This window comes from Perissodus microlepis, chromosome 20 (assembly GCF_051167445.1).
Source record: "Perissodus microlepis isolate ML-2025 ecotype Zambia chromosome 20, ASM5116744v1, whole genome shotgun sequence".
NCBI classification, from domain to species: Eukaryota; Metazoa; Chordata; class Actinopteri; order Cichliformes; family Cichlidae; genus Perissodus; species Perissodus microlepis.
The window spans coordinates 1,316,730-1,342,148 of record NC_140480.1 but is presented as its reverse complement, the minus strand read 5'-3'; the positions used below and the strand labels follow the sequence as shown (position 1 = coordinate 1,342,148).

General features: G+C 42.9%; 1 protein-coding gene across 6 annotated transcripts in view; it reads right to left on the bottom strand.

The window, feature by feature from the left end:
- The window catches only part of nav1a (neuron navigator 1a), an 83,590-nt gene that overhangs the window by 35,970 nt on the left and 22,201 nt on the right, over positions 1-25,419 (bottom strand). For all 6 annotated transcript variants that reach the window (XM_084918199.1, XM_084918200.1, XM_084918201.1 and 3 more), the window contains 2 exons: positions 15,869-15,971; positions 14,086-14,412 (listed from right to left, as the gene is read on the bottom strand). In XM_084918199.1, coding sequence (XP_084774325.1) covers positions 14,086-14,412; positions 15,869-15,971 — 430 coding nt within the window. The remainder of the gene's footprint in view (positions 1-14,085; positions 14,413-15,868; positions 15,972-25,419) is intronic.

Here is a 25,419-nt window from a genome sequence, read left to right as displayed (position 1 = left end):
AGATCATACTTGGTTTCAGAAATAGAGACAGAAGCAGACGTCAGGGACATGAGGTTGTTCTTAGTACACTACTTTTTAGTGTACTTTGACTGCAGATTGAGGAACAAGCACAAATCAGTTCCCTTGTTATGTGGTTGCTGTCTGTACAAGTCTACACGGGGTTTACTTCATAGAGCCGAACATAGCACCTCTGATGAAGGTATTTATGTCAGTCAGATCCCAACACTCACAGATGTGGAAAGTGTAACACTGAGTCAATGAAGCAGTTGGGACTCTTAACTCTGAAAGACCAGTTATATGTGCTGCTTTGCCAGTGACTACCCCACTGCAGCTAACTGACATCAGCTATGGCAAGAGCCCGATCTGCATCACAGTGACATATGTTCCATTTTTATTTGATTATAAGAAACTGGGAAGATTTCAGAGTGATGCACACTAAAGAGTGACATCACTAGTATGGAAATGAGTTATTTGGCTGAGTTTGAGAACCAGCAGGTGAGACGTGCTGAGAAGGCTATTTGTATAGTTTTCAGATGACACCACATTCAAAAACACACAAAGTGACACTAAGTTGATGTTGGATTGACTTCAATATGACTAACAGAGTTGAGCAAATCTTTGTGTTGGCCAGAAGTGGTCGGCTAATGGAGCATGTTTAATGTTTGTCCACACACACGCTGATGCCCACACCCTGGCATATACATACTTGGACTCACACTCTCACTACCACCGTCTCTGGCATCGATCATACAGTTTGGTGATTGCCTAAAAGCTTTAAGTGTGTTCCTGTCAGTTTCTATGTATTTGTAGGTTTATCATTCTTTTGACAGCCAGTCTGTTTAAGCATGCATGCCCAAGTCAAACACACTGGGACAGTGTGTGTGTGTGTGTGTGTGTTATGTGTGCAACTAAAGTCACTCTAATGCTCTAATGGGTTTACATAAAGGTTCAACAGAAGCTCTGGGGGTCAACTGACCAAAAAGAGCAAAGTCGACCTCCATTTACCCCCCACCACACACAGCCACACAAATAGAATCGATACCATCAGAGCATCTTGGCAAATGCGTCTGTGAATCAAGTCAACTTCAGAGTCGTTGTCGCTTTTTCAATAAGAGCATCTCTCTCCATATTTCTTTCTTCACCGTTAACAGCCTGCAGCTATCAAGTGGCCTATATTAGCCCACACATTCAGACATAGTCTAAGAATTCTCACATGGTGTGGGCATAAAGATGATATGGAGGAGGCTTGCTGATTTTCACCCAATCACAGAAGATACACCGAGAAAGCTTCAGCTGAGAATGTAGGTCAGCTGTTCTGTAGAATGCGGTCCAGTCCCGCAGCGGATCAATATGAACACACCCACTCACATCACAGGCTACCTGCCACTGATGAGTGACTGAGCCACAGAACACCATCAAGCAAATGTCATCGCATCCACAATGAAACAACAGACCGCAAAATGCAGACACTTAAGGCCAACGCGCACTTCACGCGCGCGCGCAGTTATGCTGCATTCACATCCACTCTTCAGCGCTCTAATTAGATGATTTGCAGCAAGTTCTCCTCAGATATGGATTCAGGCTGCAGAGTCTGCTGCTTGAAATCAGTTGGTCTACGAGCAGCAACAATAAAAGGCAGTGCTGATTCAACATATGGCTTTGCGCATTGAGGTCTGCCTATAAACGGCATGGTAAAGAGGCAGCTCCATCTATACGGGGATCAAAGCCCTTTCTTTACTAGGTGTCTAGACTGATACATACCATCCCAGAACAGCCCCGGCGCAATCTATTCAGCACACTGAAAGGTGCCACCACGCAGCTGTTGGACTTTTATCAATGAGACATGCTGCCGATTTTTACGCACAGGCTCCGCCGGAGCCTCTGCAGCACATTTGCGACGACCGAGCACCGCCAGTTTGTGTCATTAACGAAGAAACACAACCGCACACGTGTGTGTCAATTAGCTTCTTATCCGGCATCCCCACTAGTCACATGCAGGTTCTATTCTCATTTATTACCTTGACAGAAAGTGCATTGTCCTCCCTGCGCGCTGCGGAGCCGGGAGCTGCAGCATTTTCCCGTGTAGCACGCGTCCGCTCATTCTACAACCGTCCAGCTTTCAAGCCGCTTTGTTCCCGTTAAACATATCCCGCTGCCAGAGCTCTGAGGCCAAAGAGAAAGAGAATCCACCCGGTGCTTTCCGCAGCTCTGATAACCAGGGAACCGCCTGTAAGAGTCAGCAGCGTTGACTGACTGACCCACTCCCGCAGTGCTTCCACTCACACACACACACTCCCCCTCATGGAGGGAGGGAGGCACGGAAGGCAGGCAACACACCCAATTCCTCCTCCTCCGGCCCGTTTCACTGATCGCGACCAGCTGCGCGTTTTCCAAAAAAGCGCAGAGGTTTAAACACGCACTGAGCCGTGGGACAACCACGGAGCCATCAAATTCTCCGAAGCCACACGTCGAAGACGTTTCCACACTCTTCAAAACTCTAATCGGCGCAGAATACACAAACCCCTGACTCCGGTCTAACAGCAAGTCTCTGCTCCACTGAACTGAATTTATTTTCGTCTTCTAACAGCAAATGTCAGTGGAAAAGGTCTTTACCTTCAGTACCGGTGACACAAAATAAAAATTTCCACTACACTGCACTGAGCTGGACTCTCTAACACGTATTTACCAGATTTCTTCCCAGCTGAAAGCACATGGTCTTATGCTTTGGGATATGATTTTGTAGGCTACTTCCAATGAAAACCCCAGAATTGTATTTTAAATCCTGATGCACTAATGTAGGATTGACTTAGTACCTCTTGGCAACCCACTTAGCTGTAACACAAATATTTTATTGATGCGTTATAGAACATCAGTTGCCTGGGGTATGTGTGTCTTCTACAGCAGAATTTGGTTTGACAGCTCTTTGGCTTTCTTTCTTTCTTTCTTCTTTTTTCAAAAAGACACTTTCTGGCTCTGAGGCCAAAGACTCTGTTTCTATTGTAGCACTGTGTGTTTTTGCTATTGGAGACTTTCAGAGCAATAGACTTGTATCGTGTATCCACTCCCCTCACAACATCCAGTGGCGTTTAAACACTAAGTACTGAGTGGACCCCAGTGAATAGATCTGTCTGTCTGCTGTTCAATAAGTGAAAGAAGGGCAAAAAGGAGAGAGACAGTCAGAGGAGGGGGAAATGAAGGCAATTAACAGTGTCATTTCAGTAAAATCAGGACACTGAAAATGTGTGAGGCAAAGAAAGAAAGGCGAGAGTTAGAAATAAAGAGGAAAATCCCAACACAGGGATAAAGAGAGAGCGGGAGAAAGCAAGAGCTCATTAACACCCTGTTTTTAAGTGCAGCAGGAACAACGACAGGATTCTTCAGGGCTCTGCTCGCCCGTCCCATGCAGGGCCAGGTGGGCACACAGCGCTGGTGTGTGTTGCAGAATGTGACTGGCACATTGGCATGCTGGACCGCAGGTGTGTGAAGCCGCTGCCATCGTCGTTGCCTAGCGTTACTAATATAGAGAAAGGAAAACAGTTGCTATGTGCGCGCACACACACACACACACACACACACACACACACACACAAAAGCACAACACTACTCCCACATTTAGCATTAGCTTTTATTTATGTCAGCTCTCAGAAGGGTTACTTGGACAGCTCTGTGTCCGTCTGGCCAGCTTTTACTCCAACCACTGACTCATGTCCAGACATGCCCTCTGTCTCCCCCTGTGTTTACTGGCCTTTACTCATCAAAGACAGTCACTCTGTCTCTTTTTTCCTTTTTTTTCTTACTGCTACCCCCCGTTTCACCCACCACCTAAGAGCACAGTGCTTGTTTTCAAGTTTTCAAGACCCTGTGTGTCTGTGTTGGTGCAGGAAAACCTGTATAATTAGGTAGTGATGCAACTATGTAATGACAGTGTACAGACAGGGTCATCCATACGACCCTGGGAACTGGTCACTCCCCTCCTGATGAAAGAGACAACAGACCTGGGAAAACTCATCCCCCTTATCAGCGCAGGAACACACACGGACACTGTGTGTATCCATGTGCTGGGCTGTTGTATGTTTCCATGTGGAAACAGACAACTCTTGCTAAGCAATGTAATGAATAGAAACACACTTTTTTTAAAATCCCTCACATACTTTGATCATACTGAAAAACTAAGTTTTCTTATATTACACAGAGCTTTCTCTATTACCTTGTTTCAGTTTCAGCTGTCTGCTTTCTCACTCCTGCCTGGCTTTACGTTTCTCTTCCTGTCTGCACTCAAAAACACATCTATATGTAATTATTTCCTAGCCAGCTTTCTTTTAAATGCTGAGTGTCATTTTAAATATCTCTAGCATGCGTTTAAGGAATTTAACAGCACTGAGTTGTTCTCAGTGAACTTCTTACAATGAACTAAGAGGCCTAAAGCCCCTTTCAAGCATGACATACAGTAGACTGGCTCCATCATCCCTTAAAAGTGACTTCCTGCTCTTATTTAGACATGGGGCACATTTACACCTACAGTGATGGAGAGGTCCATTGTATGGTCATGATTTTTGCCATATGCACAAAATACTGGTTATACTTGTGGCATTGTTGTATTTGAATGTTTAGTTTCTCCCATTTTTACTAAGAGTGGTGATTTTTTTGTGATATTTTGTGTGTTTATGCTGCATGGCTGGCGTATAACGTTAAGTACAGCTGCCTGTTGCCACCCCATGCACGTAAGCTTACATGCTCAAAATGCACCGTACGGCAAATTGGCAAAAGATTTGTTGAGATTAAAGAAAGATGGAAGAGAGACAGAGTGCAACTGTAAGCCTGTGCATGCCTCGCTACTAAGGTAATGCATGCAGTACAGACTGGTACCGCGATGAAAGTGATGTAAAAAGTTTCAAGATCTGACCTAGCAAGACTGTTGTAGCAACTCTTCCTGGAAAGTAACCAGGATGCTCACTGGGACCTGACATGAGACAAGCTCAGATAGCGTTAGATGTGAAGTGGGAAACCTTCAGTTTGAAATACAATCTCACCACGACGTCCATGAGCAGCGGTTTAAGAGCTTGATTTTTAAACTCTTTTATAAACAATACAACAATATACAAAGTTTGTTGACTGTGAGATATGTAAAAATGACTCTGAAATGTGAAATGTGATATTTGAACTGGTCTCTGAAACATTTAGTTTGTACTGAGATTGCGTGCTACTTTGTGTGGATGTAGCTTAAGAGTGGTGCAGTATTCCTGCAGTCTGCAGTGTTTTCCAACATGGTCATAGACTAAGTCCTATATAATATTTATATTTAGACATATTAGACAAATTAATAACCAATACTTTTTATACCAACCTGCAAAAAGTCTAAACTGGCTAGAACTCTATTGTGATGCACTCACAGTTAACCACAGAGTGCATTTCCCAGGCTGAAAAGGCACTCTTGTGCTTAACTTTTGGACCTTCCATGTCAAGGCCACCAAAAGAACCTCATTAGGCACCTGCTTGGAGAGGATGCTATTCCTAACTTCAAAGATGCTTTCCCTCTTAAGAGACAAAAAAAAAGAAAATAAGAAAACGAGGTTGGGAAGAAAAAAAATATCCAAAAGAATTCAAACGCAGCTCGAAACCTTTGTGCCGCCAGTTTAGCCCGAGTCTGCTAATGAGGGTATGTTCAGTACCAGGAGAAGGGGTGCGTGCTTGAAAAGAGATTAAGATACGGTGTAATGAAGTGAACAGGAAGGGAAAATGATGGCAGGAGGGCAAAAAGAAAAGTGTGTGACTAACGTCGAAACAGCCCCAGAGAATAACACGGTAGGAGTCAATGGGAGGGAAGCAAGGCTAATTCTTATGCGCATTACCAACCCCCGTCACACCCTGCTGTTACACTTCCAAGACTTGGCTTTACTGCATATATCGCAAGTATGCGTGTGAGAGTGAGACTGCACTTGCAGCGTAGGTCTGAGACCGAAAAGCTCTCAATAAGCTTAACCGTGCATTTTCATTTACCCCCAATAGATGAGCCCAGCGTGCTCTTTACAGGCTCTGTGGATGTAAAGGGAGGACATGAATGAGTTAGATAAAGGTTAGCAAGAGGGTGTGTGTGTGTGTGTGTGTGTGTGTGAATGGAGGGGATTGGGGGGGTTACTGTGGGAACCAATCTTCTCAGGAATGAACCTGACAATTTCCTCAAACATTTTTTATTTTAAATAACAGAAACCACTCATTTGGAAGTTACGAAAGGGGAACAACATTTCACAACAAACTGTTTAAAGTTTCCGATGTCTCATGTTTATTACTGTGATTCCAAATTTAATGAAAGTGAATGGATTTTTTTCCATATGCTGCTTACAGCATTAAAAAAACCCAACAAGTTTCAAGCAAAAACAAAATTCTGCTGTTATTTCTGTTTCCATAAACAGTATCCTTGTTACTTCCTTCTTACTGTGATGTTCCACAGAATATACCACCAACAGCTGAGGGCAAAATGGAAACAGCAGCAGGAAAAACAGAAAGTCTACAGGACCAGCTATACTAACTATAAGCTTAACTGGCAAGATTTTGCAGCTGGGATTCCTAATTTCATGCTGTTGATCCTAAAAATCAGTTTACATGTTCCTGTTGAACTCATCACAAGACTTCAGAAAAAGAAATGTTAAAAAAAAGACACAAGAAACATCTGCTAGTTATTATTGTGATAATACAAAGAAAAAATGATTCTGAATAATTACTGCTGGTCATTTAACACGACATTTCAATGCAGTGAGCACCATCGTCTCCAATGTGTTGGGGTTGAGCAATATGTTTTCTATTAAAATTGTTGCCAAAAAGTCAGATATATTGGCGGGTTAAGTGGTTTAAAGTCGGCTGCTGTTGTTTTAGTATCATGTTCACTGTTTTCAGGTCACTTGCCTCTTTTCATCTCTTCTGTAGGCCGAGTGTGACTATGTCACAAGAAAAAAAAGGAAAAGTGAATTTCAAACACCTCCAGGAAGAGTGGGATTCATCTCTTTCCTTAAAGGAAATGGAGTGGAATTGGTCAATGGGTGAAGCCGTGACACTTTGACCTCTGTAAGTTAAGAAGCCGAATGACTCACGCACAAACTCTGTTCTCGTCATTCGCTTATACTGTTGTCATGGTAATGCATCCCTCTGAACTATGCGGGGGTCCTACACGCTCACACATACACACTCACACAGGCCATCACACCCCCTTATCCACACCCCCTTATCCTTGCAGTCTGCTGACCAAGTCCTTCACTCCTCTTTTGCTTTTCTGAACCCTGCAATAAGAGGAAGCCAAGGATTAGGAGGGACTTTGCCATCGCATCTCCATAGGGGTTTACCAAGCCTCAGCGTGGGGGGGTCCAGGCAACAGTAGCTCTGACAGTGGTTTTTGGAGTTTGCTTGGGTGGAGGGTCGAAAAAGGGAAGTTTCACAGCATGGCTGAAAAGTATCTAGATGCACCTTGTTTTTTCTTTGAGTCACTGACTTTCCCAAAGTTTTTTTTCTCTCAGGGAGAATGTGAGAATAATCTGTCTGGGCGATGTAAGAGTAGCTCCCAAGATCCAATCCAGAACATGTGCTTGTTGCTCAACAGTATGTTTCACAATAATGAAATGGCAAGTAGTCAAACTAAACATATCCATAGAGACCAGCAGGAGTCCAGCCTAGCTGAACATTAATACCAGCATATGTGTGTAATTGTACGTGGATATGAGTAAAATGTGTGAGAACAGAAAAGGTGAAAGAAAAAGGGTCAAAGCAAATACTTTGAGCACCGGTTAAACTCAGGGCAGATGAACTGAGAGAAATGCTCATTCATTCAGTTTGTGCTTTGTTTGTTTAGTCTTAAAGGAAACAATGTCGCATAATGCAGGGCAATAAAAAGGTTAATGATAAAACCGTGAGGCTCACACAGCCTCAGCAAACACACAAGAGTACAACAAAAGTTAAGGGCACTGTTTGCATCGAAATAGGAGGAGTCAGGGGGGTTTCTAGGCCTGCAAATCCCTCACGAAGCCCCATATGTTACTCTCTGCTAATTCTTTTAATGTGTTTGCGGGTTGGTGTCTGTCTCTTTCTATGTGTGCATATGATTAGATGTGTGGGTGGATGCTTATCTGTCCCATATTAACAGACAAACAGATTAATGTCATTATTGTTGGTCAGCAATCTCCTGCTGTTAGAGCTGGAGGTGGTTACATCACCCCTTAGAAAAATAGTCCGGCAGATGCACAATGCAGCTAAATGCAAATTCAGCTAGATGTGAGTTAAAGCTAATTATCCTGTACAGTAAAGTGCAGCTGTTGTGGTTAGAAATCTCCGTACGACTCTGTTGATCTATCCTAAAGCAAAATGGCTGCGATTAATTAATAAATGGTGTTTTTGGCCGTCTCTGTGTGTGTTCTCCGTGGGAGTTCTCGCTAGTGTTTGGCCGCACGTGCTGGAACAAAAGAAAGTCCCCTCAATAATGACAGAAAAAGTAATTGATTACACGCCACGCTGAGCAAACAGAGCCAAAGGAGCATGGCACAGAGGCACAGAGGCAGAGAGGCCAAGAGAGAAGTAGGTGGTGTAAGACAGAGCGCCCCGCCAACCTCCTCAGACACACCTCAATCTGCCTCTCATCAACTTTTCATGTGAATCTGCCTCCGACACACAACACCATACTAAAGTATAGGTGCACAAATACACACATCTGTACCCTGTAACGTTCTTATACTGGGATCACTATAATTCAGTAGACACTGATATAATGGCTAAATGTTGCTGTTATGGACAGATATGGGCAAATAGAAGACAGCATTTACTGATCTGCAGGTGATATTTGTCAATTCTGTGATGACTAAATGTTCATAAAATATGCAAACAGGCTTAGATTTCTTTGTTTCTCTGGAAAAAAAACCCCAGTCTGGTTTTTTCTTTTACAAAACAGACTGAAATATTAATGTTGGCATCAGCTATCGGTCAAAATGTCCATCAGCATCAGCCTAAATATGTTGCATCCCCAGTTCCTAATTCCTTAGCCAATAATTTATGTAAACTATGAAAAGCAAACAGGCAGGAAAAATTGTGGGAGACACTTCCAACATTTCCAACAAGCATCAAGTCGACATTCATAATTTCTTGACACTTTCACTATCGACTCATGGCTGTTCAGCTTAAAGTCCTTCAGTCTTAAGTTTTCACACATACTTCAGCACAATTAACAGAATATCAACATGTAATTATAATATTATATTTATGCAAACGTGACTTAACTTCACTGCAATAAATACTACAACTGCATCATCTTTAAAACTCAAGAGAAGGCCTCAAAACTTGTCTTAAAAGCCATTCAGGTCTCTTTTCTTTAGATTCTTCTGACCATACATGCGTCTCACCTTTAACATCCTAACACGGGAGAGATGTGAACACAACCTTGCTCATGCCCAGAAGGGAAAAACCCCTCAAAAAACCATTGAATTTAATGTGTTCTCTCCACGTTTCTCCCACTATATTTCATTTTAATCACAGTTGAAGTTATAACAACATTTAGAGTGGGGCCGAGTGCTGTGCTGATTTTGGGAGGGGTCTGTAATTGGACCTCAGTGTGAGTCACAGTGTAAAAGTTCGGGGTCTCAGCCATAAGGAAGACCTACATGGCTGAGAGTGAATTAGTAACCAGGTCAAAACCAGATGCAAGAAAAAGAATTCATGAATCAAAAGGTTCAGGATGTGTCTATCTTCATGCAAATACATGTATATGTGACACGTACTTGTTTTTGGCCAGTAGATGGAGTTGGTGACCAACAAAATTAAGCTGCAATAACATTCACACCCACTCAAAGTACACATGTAGAGGAGTTTGGAGTACATCCCAGTAACACAGGAGATAAGGATTAGAGGCAATGATAAGGTCTATTGAATTACACTAAATTAATAATGCTTTAGATTTAACTTTACCTCTAAAGTGTCTGTGAGACCAAACATTTAGTCGCCGTCACAAGGCTAAAGTAACCAGTGATGATCTCAAAGCCTATTCCAGGCCTCGCTGGTTTCCAAAACACATTACTTCTCTATTAAAACATTCCTGTTTGTGTTTCACTTCTCTTACTGCGCTGAAGTGACAGAGACGCCAGCTCACTGCTGTTGCTTTAGAAAGCACGTGGCACTAAATCAAAGCACTTATAGCAGCGCACTCAGACAGAAACGCTTCAGGGAGCTTAGAGTGTGTGTGTGTGTGTGTGTGTGTGCGTCTGTCCTGCTCCACGATGTTTTCATAATTCAGACATTTAGTGCAGTGAGCCAGCCTGTCTCGTGGTGTAACCATGGAGACTATGCGTTTACTAATGGGAGGTCGCTTCCACCCAGAAGCTAAAGTGTCTGCACCCAGCAGGGTGGAAAACAGCGCACACTCACCCAGTTGTTAACACGTGAATTTGCACATGTAGGCCAATTATCACCACAATTAACGCCGTCCATCTCAACGATGTGATGCTCAGACACAGGTGCGCTCATTACAGTCACACTGGTCATGTACGTATAGTCACATGCACACACAAACTAGAACTAGTTTCTGAGCACAATATCTTAGCTCCGCTCAAATATTTTCAAATAATTAGTACAGAATCGACCCCATTGCTCTTTGTGGTGTTGGTGCCTCTCTGCACACCGGACTGTTTGCACTTTGATGAATATGGAATGATATTTTTTTATGCCTTTAAATGGCAACTTACCTTTGAATATCAAATCTATGAGAGAAGAAAACAAAAAGCTATTTTTACTTTAATTTAAAAATGACACAAACTCTCAAGTTTATATTATTGTCCAATTGTATTGTTACTTAAATAAATTAAAGTAAAAATCAAATAATTAATGCTTCCCGTGGCTGTATATATGCAAACATGCTATTGATCTGCATTATTTGCACAAGCATTTTCGTTTAAATTTGTGCAGGAAAATTGTGCAGGTTACACAAAGTAAATCACTGCAACAATTAATCAAATCTGAATGACGCGTACATGAGTGGGAGTCCAGGGGAAATACGGGGAGGGGGACTTGGCTCCAGATGTAAGTAGAGGCCCAGGCTTGAAAAGCACAGGAAACAGATAACTGAGTGACGGGATCATGACTCAGCGTGTGTGCGTGAGTACATGGGGTCTGTGCTCAGCCACGTCTAGTCACGGTAAACTTAGTATGTGTATGTGACTCATGTGAGCCATGATGAGTCCAGCAGTGAGTCACATGGTCATCTGTACATGTTTAAGGACAAAAATGAGAATGTGAAAGAATTTTGTTTCCTTCTGTTTCACTTTCATTTTAAAGAACAAAGAGATGAGAAATACAAAATCCAAACAATGCATAATGCATAAGGGGAAATCCTGTGTATTATATACAGGAGGAGATATGTAGTGCGACCTCTGTATGACAGGGCTGGTGTCTGCATGTATAATGGATAAGTATGTGTAATAACTTATGGGCTAAGAGGGAGATATGGAGCACTGGGGCTCTCAAAGCTCAAAGGGTGGAGGGACCAGCACAGAACAAGACAATTCTGCCCTCTAGTGGTAAAATATATATATTAGGTGTGTAGTTTAAAACCGCAGCAAGCAAACACCTGTGTATTACACAGGTTACAGTATAACGGAGCATTAGGCACGACTAGACTGTTGAGTTAACAAGACTTCTTGGGTCATGCAAAAGTTATTTGAAAAAGAAGATAAAGATGAACATTTCAGGGCTTCATCCCCTGTGTAGGACTCTTGGTAATAACCCTGGGTGTTTATTTATGCAGTTATAGAAGCACACATTTAAACATGGTCACCAGGACACAATACATGTACAGAATCGCACACAGAAAAACTGCTGAAACGTTTTGATAACTTTTGTTTTAAGAAGCTTTTTTCTTTAAGTTTGACTCTTACCAACATCCATCGGATTCCAATTCAGGACAATACAAATTAACCAATTGTAAAAAATAAAATAAAGATTAGTTAATCTCCAGAACCGAAATCTCACAAATTTTAATCTACATTTGGTCAATATGGCTACGTTCACACAGCAGGCGAAAGCGCATGAAATCCGATTTTTTTGACCCTGTGCGACCCATATCCGATCATGGTGTGACAGTGTGAACGGCACAAATCCGATATTTTCAAATCCGATCTGGGTCACTTTCGTATGTGGTACTGAATCCGATACATTTGTGCCATTCACACTGTCACACCATGATCGGATATGGGTCGCATAGGGTCAAAAAAATCGGATTTCATGCACTTTCGCCTGCTGTGTGAACGTAGCCTAAGTTAGAGCCTATGTGTCAGCACTACCTTTACCCCCTTGCTAGAAACCAGTGTTTAGCCCAGCTTTAAAGTTTAGAGGACATCTGATCAACCCTGAATCATTACTATTGTATTTCTGTCTTTCACAGTTCTATGTTAAACAGAAGGCACAAACAAAAAGGCTGTTTTTCCCTTTATGTTTGCCTCAGTATGAGTTTGCGAGCCTACTCTGCCACCACTGTCACCTCTGTTTCTCAATCTTTTTTCCTTTAGTCTGCCAACTATTGTTGCTCCTCTTTTAGCCTCCTAACACAAAACATAACATAAACCTGTACAACCACTAATCAGCCATGACCAGATCCCCAGTAACGCAATAAAGGGATGTGAACTGTGTCGCAACTGATTTCCTGGTGACTGGGGGTGCATTTTTGCAGTTACTATGGAGATGTCAAAGTGTGGCCAGGACAAGCTCTTTTTAAAAAAAAAAAAAGTTTAGTTGGACAAGCTCTGCAGGTTACACCCACACTGCCAGACTCACAGTTTATAAGATAATGTGTTTTTGTTCACGGTGCTTAGAGCTGGCCAGTGAAATGCGACGCCGCGTCTACAGTTGAGTTAAAACTGTTGTGTCATATCTGCTCATAGTGGGGCAAGAGCTGCAAGTTGTCCAAAACTAACCGAGAAAGTCCAGAGAACACAACTTAGGTCATTCTTTAGCAAATCCTCTAAACTTAATTTCTTCTGTTGGTGAATTGTTGGGCGTCTTGTAATTCTGCACGACTGGTAATGGCGTCACCAGGTAACGATCGGTAAAAATTTGAGCATAAAGAGCAGCTGCCAGGATGGTCACTCCTATGACCCGTCCATCTAATTCGAAGAACTACTCGAGTTCATGGAGGAACAATCTTGTCAGTAATTATATCAGCGCAAAAATCCGAAAGTACTCTCATTAACCTCGATTTGACTGGGATTATTTCACTCTGGTCTAATTGTTTGGCAGATAACAAACGAACATAGCGACCGTCCTCTTATAAACTGCTCAGTATTTGCTGCCACAGAAACACGGGGAACAGCCAGCTGTGGTCTCTAAGGGGTTTTGTCTCACATCATAAATACTCTTGTTTTTGTCGAGCTCAATTAGAAAAGAGAAACAAAGTTTCGAATGCATGGACCTCCCCGGGTTAAAGCTGCTACACGACACAACAAACATGCTGATGAACAGTTCTGAAGCTCGTGTTTTGTTCTATGATGTGACCTCACCACAAAATTAAATCATTTGTTCCAAGAAATCCATGGCTACTTCAAAACAAAAACTATTCTGACCATGACAAGCTCTGGCTGCGCTCTCATTGGCTAGGCAGGTTTAGTGACCAGTTTTCCAAAGACATTTGCATTCCAGCTTTGCCAGCAGGTTCTGGTGAGCCAGCGTCGTTAAGGGTCCTCCACATGGAAACCTGCTGGTGAAGCCAGTGGGCCTGCAGCTGAATGACAGGATGATCTCTGTGAGGGGCTCCATAATGCTGACATCATTTTCGCACTTTGCCTCAGGGCTGCTTTCTGACTATAGCAGAGCCATCTGCACGAGGGGGGCTACAGCTGACAATGTCATGGCAGGCATTATGAAAGAGGGCTTGTGATTCATTGCAGATGGGCTCATCAAGACTTTGTTGTGCTGGCAAACCACTAACCCCAGTTCTGTCTGTGGCTCTAGGATTGTAACAACTGGCAGGTGGCAGGATTCACCTCACAAGAAATGGTAAGACCATTAATGAGTCCTGTTTTCTTAGTTAGCTTTCCATGTGCTGTCCAGATAAAAGAGAAAATAACTTACCCATTGCCCAGATCATCAATATCATCATCTTCTTCATCATCTTCATTTGGGCTCTTCCCGCCGAGGTCACTGTCGCTGAGGTAATCTCCCTTCAGGAGGGTCGGGTTGGAGTCGTCCAGGGATTCGATAAGGTGGATACGAGATGCGTGGCTGATCCTGAGGGGCACTTCTGAGTGGGCGTTACCCGTGGACGGAGCATCACCAGCTTGGAGACGAGGGCTAGCTTGACCCTGACGCCATGACAGCGGAGAGGAACGATTTGACAGACTGGAAACTGAGAAGGCAGCGGCTTCATCGCTGTCGTAGCACATAGTCGCCTCTGCACAGCTGTGGAAAGAGACAGTTTTTAGGTGATGAAAATAATTATTCACAGCTACATTTTTAACAGACAGGAAATGAATATCTGTATTTCATTTCCTCTTCGATTTCAATCAATCTCTCCCCACCCTGTACCCCCCTCTCTCAGTGGAAGATGACGATTTAAAAAGCATGCACGAGCTGAGATGTGCATGTTTGCATATATGCACACATGCAAGCTATATGTGAGTTGCATGTGTTTCACATTCCTTTGTGTTGCTCTATGCTCCACATAAATATGTGCCTACTTTATGCTGCATATATTTGTATAAATGTGTACAAAGTGCATAAATGTCCTGTTCCAAGCTAGTGCAGCACATCGACGCTTAGTGTCTGCACTGACAGTGATGAGAATTAGCATATTAAAAGTTGCTAGCTCTCAAACTGTGTGACAGCACATGCATTTGCTTGCTACATTAAAATTAATCCTCTCTGCATGATACAGAACAAAGCGGAACCAGCCAATAATAAAGACAGTTTTAAAAGTGCTAATGTTAAACAGGCAGAAAGGAAGTGGAGCAGTGCCCACACAGATTTTCACAGGCTTTCTGTTTGTTATGTTTATTCAGTATATTAAGTAAAATATGTGTAAAGAAAACAATTTGCTTGCTCACTAATCCGCTTGTTTTATTCATATAAATGTTCCCTCCTAAGTACCCTTTATTCACCGGATATGCGACATCACGCTCACACGTGAATCTTCCATTTTTGGGATAACAGGGAGTGATTCAACGTTATTACTGTGAAATAAAAATATGAATGGCAAAGGAAATGTATTCCAGCAGGGAAGCATCTGCTGATTTACTCTTCATGAAGGGAGACTCCCACTGAGGGACACAGATAGGACACATAGCAGGAGACTCATGGACAGGCGGACGGAAGGGAAGCTCTCAAGGACAAAGTGTGGGGATATGGCGAACTCAACTAGAACCCAGCCCAGGAAACAGAGGAAGCACCCGTGCAATTAATCAGCGCATCATTGCTGGTCTTCTTGTGTGTGTAAATGTGAGGGTTTGGGTTTGCTTTGAAGCCAGCTTTGAGCTAATCCTGCTTGTCTCCCATATCAACCAACTCAAAGAGAGCAAAGAGGAGGTGGGAAATTACACACTAACTTACTCACAATACCGATCTTGATCTTAGAGCCTTCATGCAGCCAGCTCACCCCAAAACACAGCCGACAAAGTCACTAACAACCCGCCCATCCTACCTGTTACTGTTTTTTACTCTGACCTGCTTTTTTTCTTGTGCTTTGCTTTTGGAAACTGGTTTGTCTGCATGCAGTTTGTTCCAAATTAATACTTTTCTCAGTAATCAAAAATGATGTCGTTACTTCACCTGCACAATGAGCCTTTTCCCGGCATCTGTGCTGCTATCAGTTATTTTCAGTTCATGTGAAGAGAGGAGAAACAACCCTAACACTGCTGACCTGTGGCTGAGCTGCACCCCTCTCAGGCTGGTCATGGTTTCCTCCAGGTTCTGTCGAAGGTCCAGAACATTCTGCACCGTCCTTTTCCTCTGGGACTCTGGGTCTGCAGGGGGTACACACACGTGAGTGATCTTAACCACAAAAAATTGTCATGCTGCAAGCTTAAAAATGTCCATGTGCGTTTGAACAGGAGCTTAATGAATACAGATGCACAATAAAATATTAATTGAAACCCAATCAGTGAAGTTTTTCTATATTAGAAATGCTTGCAGTGGACCACATAGGTTAATAATCATTCAATGTTCAATTCATCCACCCAGTGGTAATATCTAGGATTGCATGCAATAATGAAAACAAAGCCAGAAAAACCTCTACAACTATGGACTTAAATGGTGAAACTAGAAGGACTCCCAGATAAGAGAATGCAGTGGTAATCAAGGCAGAGTAAGCAGGTTTATTTTTCCCCAGATGGTAGTGGAGCAAAATAAATTAAATATGATGCAGACAGACGAAACAACAGGAGGCGGCCTTTAAACCCACACAGCTCTAACACAACGCCCTGGTGTTTGCTTATTTCATAGTGCCTCCTTGCCCTCTACTTTGTCACTGCCAGAATAAATCAAAAGCCTTTTACACTTCAACCTATCAAGGGACATACTGACATTTGTCTCACCCCTTCCTAATATGCTATAATCTACTGAGATTACGCCACGTGGCGTCATGCTGAGTGGTGTAGCTACACTGCTGTTTTATACATGTGTACATGTACCGTATGTGTTTATGTGAGAGAGTGATTGCAAATAAAACTGGATGAAAATTCTTAATATATCAATGCAGATATTTATGCTTAGGAATTTACTACTAATTAATTGAACCTAATTTTACTCAAAATGTGTCAAACTGCTTCCACTTTTACTCCATGTAGCCAGAAACAAAGACGCCTCACTGGCTTTGACCCCTGCTCCCTCCAACTCCCTGACATGTTTTTGTGTCGAATGAGGAGAAGGTAATAAAAGTGTTATGGTGGCAGATATGGGGCACTCAGTTCACCCCCGAGGTTCAGTTCAATAGACCATTAGAACTGACCAGCTGGCTCCTAAGCATGCACAGCACATGAGGGATAACGTCAGATCAGTACATCCATGACTGTCACAGAGCTGTTCAGGCCGAGCAAATACGTGACATCTACGCTTCACATGTTCATGTTTATATATACATTTTGTTGCAATATATTTAAAGTTGCTTATATTACTGTAGTAGTAGCTTCTTTTTCAGCTGGACTGTTGCATTAAAATTTACAGCAAACAGGGCCTAGCTGTTGAAAATAGCCACACACGTACACACAGACAGACAGCAGGCACTCCTAGGAATCAGTCCAGCTGGTTAGTGAGGAGGTGACGGGGTGGAGAGGTCATGCTAATGAGTGAGGGGGGCTAATTATTAACTGCCACTCTCAACAACAGCTGCTGAATGAACACATACATTTGTACGTTGCGTCTTGTCACGTGCAAACACACTGAGACACAGTGAGGAAAACTTAAAAGTCAGAGCAGATTTATGAAGCTGGATTGATTTTTCTTTTTCCTATACAGGACGGCCACATAGACAATTGATTGGAAGGGCCCTGGGGACGGGCAGCTCAATGTGGATTTGATGAAGTCATTGAGATGCAAACCTTTGCGGCTCACATTCACATACACACACCGACACACTGGGAATGTTTAATCACAAAAATAGTCCGGCTTTGTTATGTGGGAGCAGTCGTGTGAAAGCTGTGAGGAAATCCGAGCTGTAAGAAGACACTTTTTATCCTCAAAATGTTCGTTTTACGTAATGCGGTCATACAAAAGGTTTAGCAGGAACAAAGAACCCTTAATGCATGCAAACAAAAAAGTCTGAAAGGCTCACGTGTGCGCACACACACAGACACAAACACACAACTGCAGGCTTTAATTGGGCGATTTTAATTACCTTAAATGGGAGCTTTGTTTAACATTGGCGTCAAATTGATTGGATACGGTCTGTGTTATCGTGTGTATGTGTGAGTGTGCGCGTATGACTTCCTGTCCTGCCTCTACCCTGGCCTCGGTGGTCCCAGCTGGCGTGTGGAGGGGACGTAGAGGCAGTAGCGTTAAGGGAATTAGGGATGCAAATATCCCTGTCAGGGCTGGCTGCTCCCCAGGGGTGCAGATGAGTTACACTGATTTGGTTTAAACTGAGTGTGTGCGGATCCACCTGCCTCTTCTCGACACACTCGCGAACACGCTCCTGCTCTGAAGAGCTGGCCGAGGCACCTTTCATAACGGCCCACTCAGACGCTTGAAATGAGAGTCAGCAAGTTTGAGCGAGACTGTTGTTGTAAGTGCACACACAGGCCAATATCTCCATCTTAACGTGACTCTGCTCTCAGTCAGAGACACAAAACAAACTGACAGAAAGACAGACTTCAAAGCAGCTTTGGTACGAAGGAGGAAAGTGAGCAGGCGTTTTATTTTTGGAAGCCATACTCTGCCTACTGCACCACAGCAAGAGGACAGATGGTAAGGCAACACAAATGTACATCGAGACGCAAAAAAAACCCACTGCCCCCTTTTTTTTGTTTTTTTTGTCCCGTTGAGTGTGGTCAGGTCAAAGCTTGTTAAAATTAATTTCTGCCCTTTGATTTGTCAGATTTGTTCAGGAGCCACGTTCCTGACCCTTAAAAGCAGCAAAGCCAGATGTTTACACGGTCCTCAGGGCTTCAAGTGGTTTGGATGGAGGCTGCTTTCAGCTGCACACAAATATTCAGTGGGTCTGTAGAGCCGTGTACGTAGGACTGACTCAAAATGAATCGCAGTGCCTGTCTTTACTTCTAATCATAGAGACCGACACTCAGTGCAACAGTGACTCATTTATGGGTTTTCTTTAATAGATTTATAACCGCAGCGGAGGACGAGGAATGAGCTGGTGGGTGAATCCATTTTAACTTTTTGTCTTTTTGATTATATTTTATGAAAATCACAAAGGTGAAAAAAAAAAATGTCGCTAGCTTGAAAAGAAGAGCAGGAGGTAGGAGTGCCGCAGGATTATTTGATGGGTAGCAGATGCAGTGGGTGAGAAAAGTAAGAAAAAAACTGCCGTCCACTTGGTTTTCTCTCTTGAGTGACTTGACTCCCCTTCTCCATTAGAAACAAACAAACTCCCCATAGATACACTAATGGCTCAGTCCTTGCAGGAGTGCTCTGCTATTTTCTGTGTGTGTGTGAGTATGTTTGTGTGGCAACATCCCATCCTTCTTTGAAAGTGTGCTTCTGTGTAGTGGCTGTAAAATGAGGGTTTGTGTATCTGCTGGCACACGAGTGTGAGTGTGTGTCTTCACCAGTGAAGGGATTCACTTTTGTGGAATATGAATGAAGGTTTGAGTAATGACTACCATTTCTATTCTTTCCTCCTTCCCTCCGGAGTTCATCTGTCTCTGTCCTGTGCACGTGTGTGCACATATGTTACAGCCACGATAACCTTCCTCAGGCCACGAAACGCTTGTCCCGGGATATATTGGTGTGGTTGAGCGTCACTGGTTTTCAGTGTTGGGACTAACGCGTTATTAAGTAACGCGTTACAGTAACTACGTTATAATTGTGGTAACGAGCACGGTAACTAGTTATTATGCCAAAATCAGGAACGCGTTACTCGTTACTGGGATTTAGATAGGCTCGTTATCCGTTACTTCGTGTGGTGGCTATCGCGGAGCTTCCACAGATTCAATAACATTAGCAAGTGGTGGAGGCAGCAGGTGGATGAAGGAAAAGGGAGGCAGGAGGAGAGACCCGAAGCAGCCGCTGGTCCGAGTATCAGGTGAACTGAACTTCAGGTAAGAAGTTATGACCTGCAGTGTATCTGAGTCACATATAAATCAAGTTTAGGTGGAGTTTATTTTCGTTGTGCTGACTTTTTCGTACTGCGTGCTAGCTAGCATGACGGGGTTTCTATACAGCTGGGTGGTGCTATGATACTGATGTTGAACTTTATTTTGTTCATAGGTTAATTATTAGAGTTGCCAACCGTCCCGTAAAAAACGGAATCGTCTGGTATTCAGAGAAAATATTACGGGTTTCGTATTGAGGTGAAAAGGAACAGTTTGTCCGGGACTTCAGCTACAATGAAAAAGGCACAAAGCTGGAGTTATTCTGTCTTTGCTGCACAGCTGCCTCTTCTTCTCTCATCCTCTCCCCTCCCTCTCCTGTTGCTACTTTAATCATGAAACTGATCAATGATCAGCTGATCGGCTTTTCCCTCTTGTTTGTTTATCGTCCACCGGAAACCACCGGATGTCGCGTTAAACAACAGCAGCACGTTTGATCAGCTGTTGTTAGAATTTATTTAATATTACTTTCTAGTATCAGCTGATGTTTGCTGGAGCCACAGCTGTAAAGCTGCTGGTCATGATATCGGTTTGTATATCTGGTGAGTGGGAAACATGAAGATGAAACCAGGAGATGTCCTTACTGAATCATCAGAGCTGTGATGGAGAAACAGGTTTACCTTTTAGGTGACATGACTGAGTTGAAGGGAAGTTATGAACTGTTTCTGAGAGACAAATAACACCAGGATCCTTTTCTAAGTAGCTGACGGCTGGTAACTGTGCAGGGGCGGATCTAGCAAAGTGTTGCCGGGGGGCAGGTAGGGCATTAACAGGGAGAGGGGGGCACAAAGAAATACTTTCTTATTCTCATTTCAAATGTCTAGCTTTTAATAAATAATTATCTGAATCTTACAACAAATGATTGATAGATTGATACATATATACCATCAGAACAGTGTACATCACTGTCACAACAGCGTTTGTTTTCATTCAAAGGCTTTATGATTTTTCCTATAATGGTGGGCCGGTCTCTAGTCAAATTCCCCGGGACGATTTTTTTTTTTTGTCCCAGTCCAGCCCTGTAAGCAGCTCATCTGCAGTCTGGTGTTACCTACATCTTCCTATTCAGAAGGCAGAATTTCCGAGTTCTGAGTACAATCGAAAGCACCACGACTGCAGTTTTTGTGTTGGATGTAAAAAGCAGGCTAGAATCATGCGGCGGTCAACGACGGTCCAGGCGTGGGAATTTCTCTCGTGGAAGTGTGCACATTATTTTTTCCTTTCTATTGGTAGGTGGAACAGTGCACTTGTGGCAAGTAAGCAAGCCAGAAGACTGGCAGTCTGGCTGGGTATCCAGTTACGGAAGCAACACATTAACAAGAGAATTCTGAGTAAAACCAAAGTTACTTTCCCTAGTAACAAGTTACTTTGAAAGTAACGAGTAACTTGAAGTAACTGAGTTACTTTTGATAGAAGTAACTAGTAATGTAACTAAGTTACTAATTTAAAGTAACTTACCCAACACTGCTGGTTTTACACTATAAAATATCTGTACTTACAGCAATGTGTGTACTTCCAGTGGTGGCTTTATGCCTACTTGTGTGCTGCAAAGACAATCATTATAGCATTCCTGACAAGTGACATGCAGAAATACGACAAACAGGATGCAAATAAAACCTGTGAAATTTTCTCTCTTTTTTTTAGATTTAGGGCATGCTTGCAAAACATGTGAAACAGGTGTGTAAGAACTTTTCAATCTAATGAGACGTTCATTTATTTTGCATTTTGTTTCCCCTCCTGTTTATTTTTTTGTGAGCTCCGACTCCATTCAGCCTAACGTTACAGCCCTCGGCTGACCCCAGACGGTTTGCAAAACAGGAAGCATTACAACATTCAGCCATTCCTGCACATCTGGACAGGACGGACAAACACATGCTAAATCACCCAAATGTGCTTTCATGCATTCATACACACACACACACACACACACACACACACAAGCATTTATCTGCTTCACCGGGATGTTGCAACAGGATATTAGAGTCCTTGAAGATCAAGGCTGATATGTGACATGAATGGTTAATGAGTTTGTCAAATCTCAATGTGGTATCTGTGCGAACAAAATTTGAGCAGCTCTCTCACTCAAATGTTGTAACTGATGCACCACAGTACAACAAGTGTGTCAGTACACATTGGTGTAAAGAACGGGGAAAATCCTGAGAGTCAGTCGGCAGCAGTTCAATAAGCTGACTGAGAAATCCACTTAAAAAAAAGTCAGAAATCCATAAGCAGGTGAAGCTTCCAGAAGAAGGGCGGAGGGGATGATTAAAACGCACGCCTGCAACGGCAGAAAAGTTTGGACATGATGGCTGAAAATCCACGGATTTTATGTTAAACCCTCCAAACTTCTGTCTTCTATCCTGTCCACCAAAACCTGGCTCTCGTAATGTTGACCCAAACACACACAAACACACTTGGCATATTTTCTTAACCACTGCACTATCTGCTTAAAAAGTCGCCACCCTATCCGCTTAGAGAGGAAGATGAGGAAGCTCTAAGCAACTTCAGAGAATCTCACCTCTGATTAAGGTTTAAAACACAAAGACGAGGGACTGTGTGTGTACTCCTCTGTGCTGAGCTGCACTGGATGGGAGCAAACATGTCTGACTTGCTCTGAGTGTGTGAGGTGCTTTAAAAGTGACGTAGAAACACACACCTCACATATAAACACACACAGTGTTCAGATGAGGCTAAAAAAATCAGCACCTGGAGAACTACAATCATCTAGGTCGACGTGTGCATTTGTGTGTGAAGCATACAAGAAGCCAACTTATCTTAGCAGGATCTCTTCAGCTTTTGCTTTTATGTCGCACACATTCAAGCAAGCACCCAACAATATATTTATGCACATGCTAAATAATCTAGGCAGCGTGCCAGGGCGGCCCATAATGCATGGCAGTGTTTGGGTGGATTTCTGTTTGACAGAGTTGTTTCCTGTTAAACTTTATTTTTACAGTGTGCTTAAAGCCAGCTGCTGCACATGTGACACAGACAGTCAGCGCTCTGTGTGCAGTCCCCCGCACGGTTAATGAGGCGATCGCTGAAACAGTAGAACAGATGACATGTAAGTATCTCCAATAAAATGTTCCAAAAAGCAACACATGAAGTGCACACATGCACACAAATCAAATGATGTTTTGAAGCAAACGAAAGCCAAATAAACCCCAGAGATGGAGGACGGTGACCGCAGTTTGTGTAACGCTGCAAAATATCCAACAACTGACAAACTTTGTATTCCTCAGCTCTAACTGCATGTATTTACAGGACATTTGGGGCTTCAAGCTTTTTTTCTCCGCTCTCCCACCCAGTTTTTCTTTTGTATTCTCAGCTCTGTTTGTGCCGAGACCGTACAAAATCCAATTTCCAGTTCAAGCCTGTCGATGTCCAAACTCCCAGAGGAATCGGAGATCTATAAATCTAGACTAGATTTTTTGAATGTTACCATACCCGGGTGTTAGAAGTGCTAAAGTGTTTAAAAACTAACCAACTAATGATTTATGGTTAGTTTGACATGAACTCTGACATATTCAGCTAAACAAATATAGTGGAGGTTCCCCTTGTTAGTTTTGCTTTAGCCTAGATTACTCACTGGTGCAAGCTAAATGCAATACTGTTGCAACACTCTGCGTGTGTGTCTGTGTGCATGTCTGTGCGTGTGTGTGTGTGTAACTGACACTACTTCCTTAAAGCAGCTAGAACATGCCAGGAGCTGTGACAGGAACAATGGGCACTTTTATCTGAGACTTTTCACAAGAGGAAAACATAAACAGAATAAAAATAGATGAGTACTAAGTATTTCTCATCACAAGGCAAAATGCATTAACTCTCCCTCTGTCTTTATCTTCTGCTCTCTGTCTTTCCCTCACACACACACACACACACACACACACACACACACACACACACAAATGAAATAATTCTATATTTTAAAACACCTCATAAGATCAGTTAAAAACAAACTAAAACATTTGGATGTTCTTGTTCGAACAGAAACTCGTATGAGGTAAATTAAGTTTTAGCACAAGTGCTCCAATTTGATCAATGAGCACTTAAATCTTTAAAACACCAACACAAGTCAAACAAAATACAACCCTGCCACTGTCAGCATGGTACATTACAAATGATATAATGGCATCACTGCAATAACTTACTTGTTTTTAAGTGATAGGCAGTGTGTCTGTGTGTTGTTGTGCTACAGCAAATGAGACAAAAACAAAGTGAGTACTAATATGATTTAGAGGAGGACGGCAGGAAGCAGACAGCACTAATGCAATGGCTCCTGCATTAGGTCTTTAGACACTAACCACAGAGCACTGTAAACACACGCACACACCAAATGAGAATAAAGGCATAATCATATAAGAACCTATATGCAGAAACATCCCTTTCCTCTGTGAATACTCCCTGTCACATTAAAAAGATGTCCTCTGTCCTCCTGCTCAAACACTGGTACCAGAAATATCCTCTCTGCTGTCTGACTTGTGACAGAACACTGCTGCCCGTCAACTCGCATCAGAGTTGAAAAAGAGGAGGAGAAAGCGAGACATTTGGAGAGATGCTTTATTCCTCACTTTCCTTGGGCATTTGTGTTTGTTTGCTTCGTTGCCACCTCCTCAACGGGAGGACTACTGCCCTGAATCCTTCAGTCAGCAAAGCCCGGGGTGTAACCAGCGATCCAACCGCACCCGCATGACATTAAAGACTCAGCATTGCCATCACAATGGAGGAACTGATTATGAAAAATACCCTGCCGCAGCCGAACGGATGAATACGGCAGAGTATAGACAGAATCAGAATCAGAATACTTTATTAATCCCTGGGGGAAATTATTTGGAGACAGGAGAGCGTATCAGAGAATATGCATGTGTGAGCATGTGCAAGCTTTGCTCTGACACTTTTTCCTGCAGCGCTTTTAAGTTCTCTTGAAGGCTTGTGTGCTCGTTTGGTTTGTGTGTCTTCCATTTCAGGCTTTGTCGACTTCTCTGTAGGGTTTATTGTTCCTCAGACAGCTGATGAGCACACAAAGAGGAACCATCAACCACACAAACTTGCCCACACACACATACACAAGAGAATGCCAAACTAAAATTACAATCACACTAGTAGTTAAGGCCGCATTAATGAGCATCCATGTGTCACCGAGTCACGTTAAGTTCTCTTCTGCTGAGTCTTCGTGCTCGGCCAAAATCAAGACCACACAGCATCTTCTAACCTACATTTATATTCCCTATCCCATCCGAAAAGTAAAACTCCCCCAAATGTCTAACCAAACAGATGCCCTGAGGGCTTTAATCTTTAATTCATTTTAGTCTTTATAGCTGGTCTTTTCTAGGGTGATAGATCTGCGATTAGTGGAACGGGGTTGAATCTTCTCATTATCTTTATGCGAGGTTTAATCCGGATGCTTGGTTCTTGTCTTAGGCTGGGTTCTCTGTGGCTGTGCCTACCCCATGCTGGGAAGGACCACTGCTTTAGGGGGCTTACCCTCTCACACACACCTCATTATGGGTGCTGGATGGGACCGGGAGGTGTCATTAGTGGCAGACATCTGAGGTTCAGTGCGTTGGATTACTCTGCCGACCTATGCTGCTCAGTGCCGCTCAGATCGATATATTTCACTGAAAGTAATGTTTATAATTCTCAACTTGCA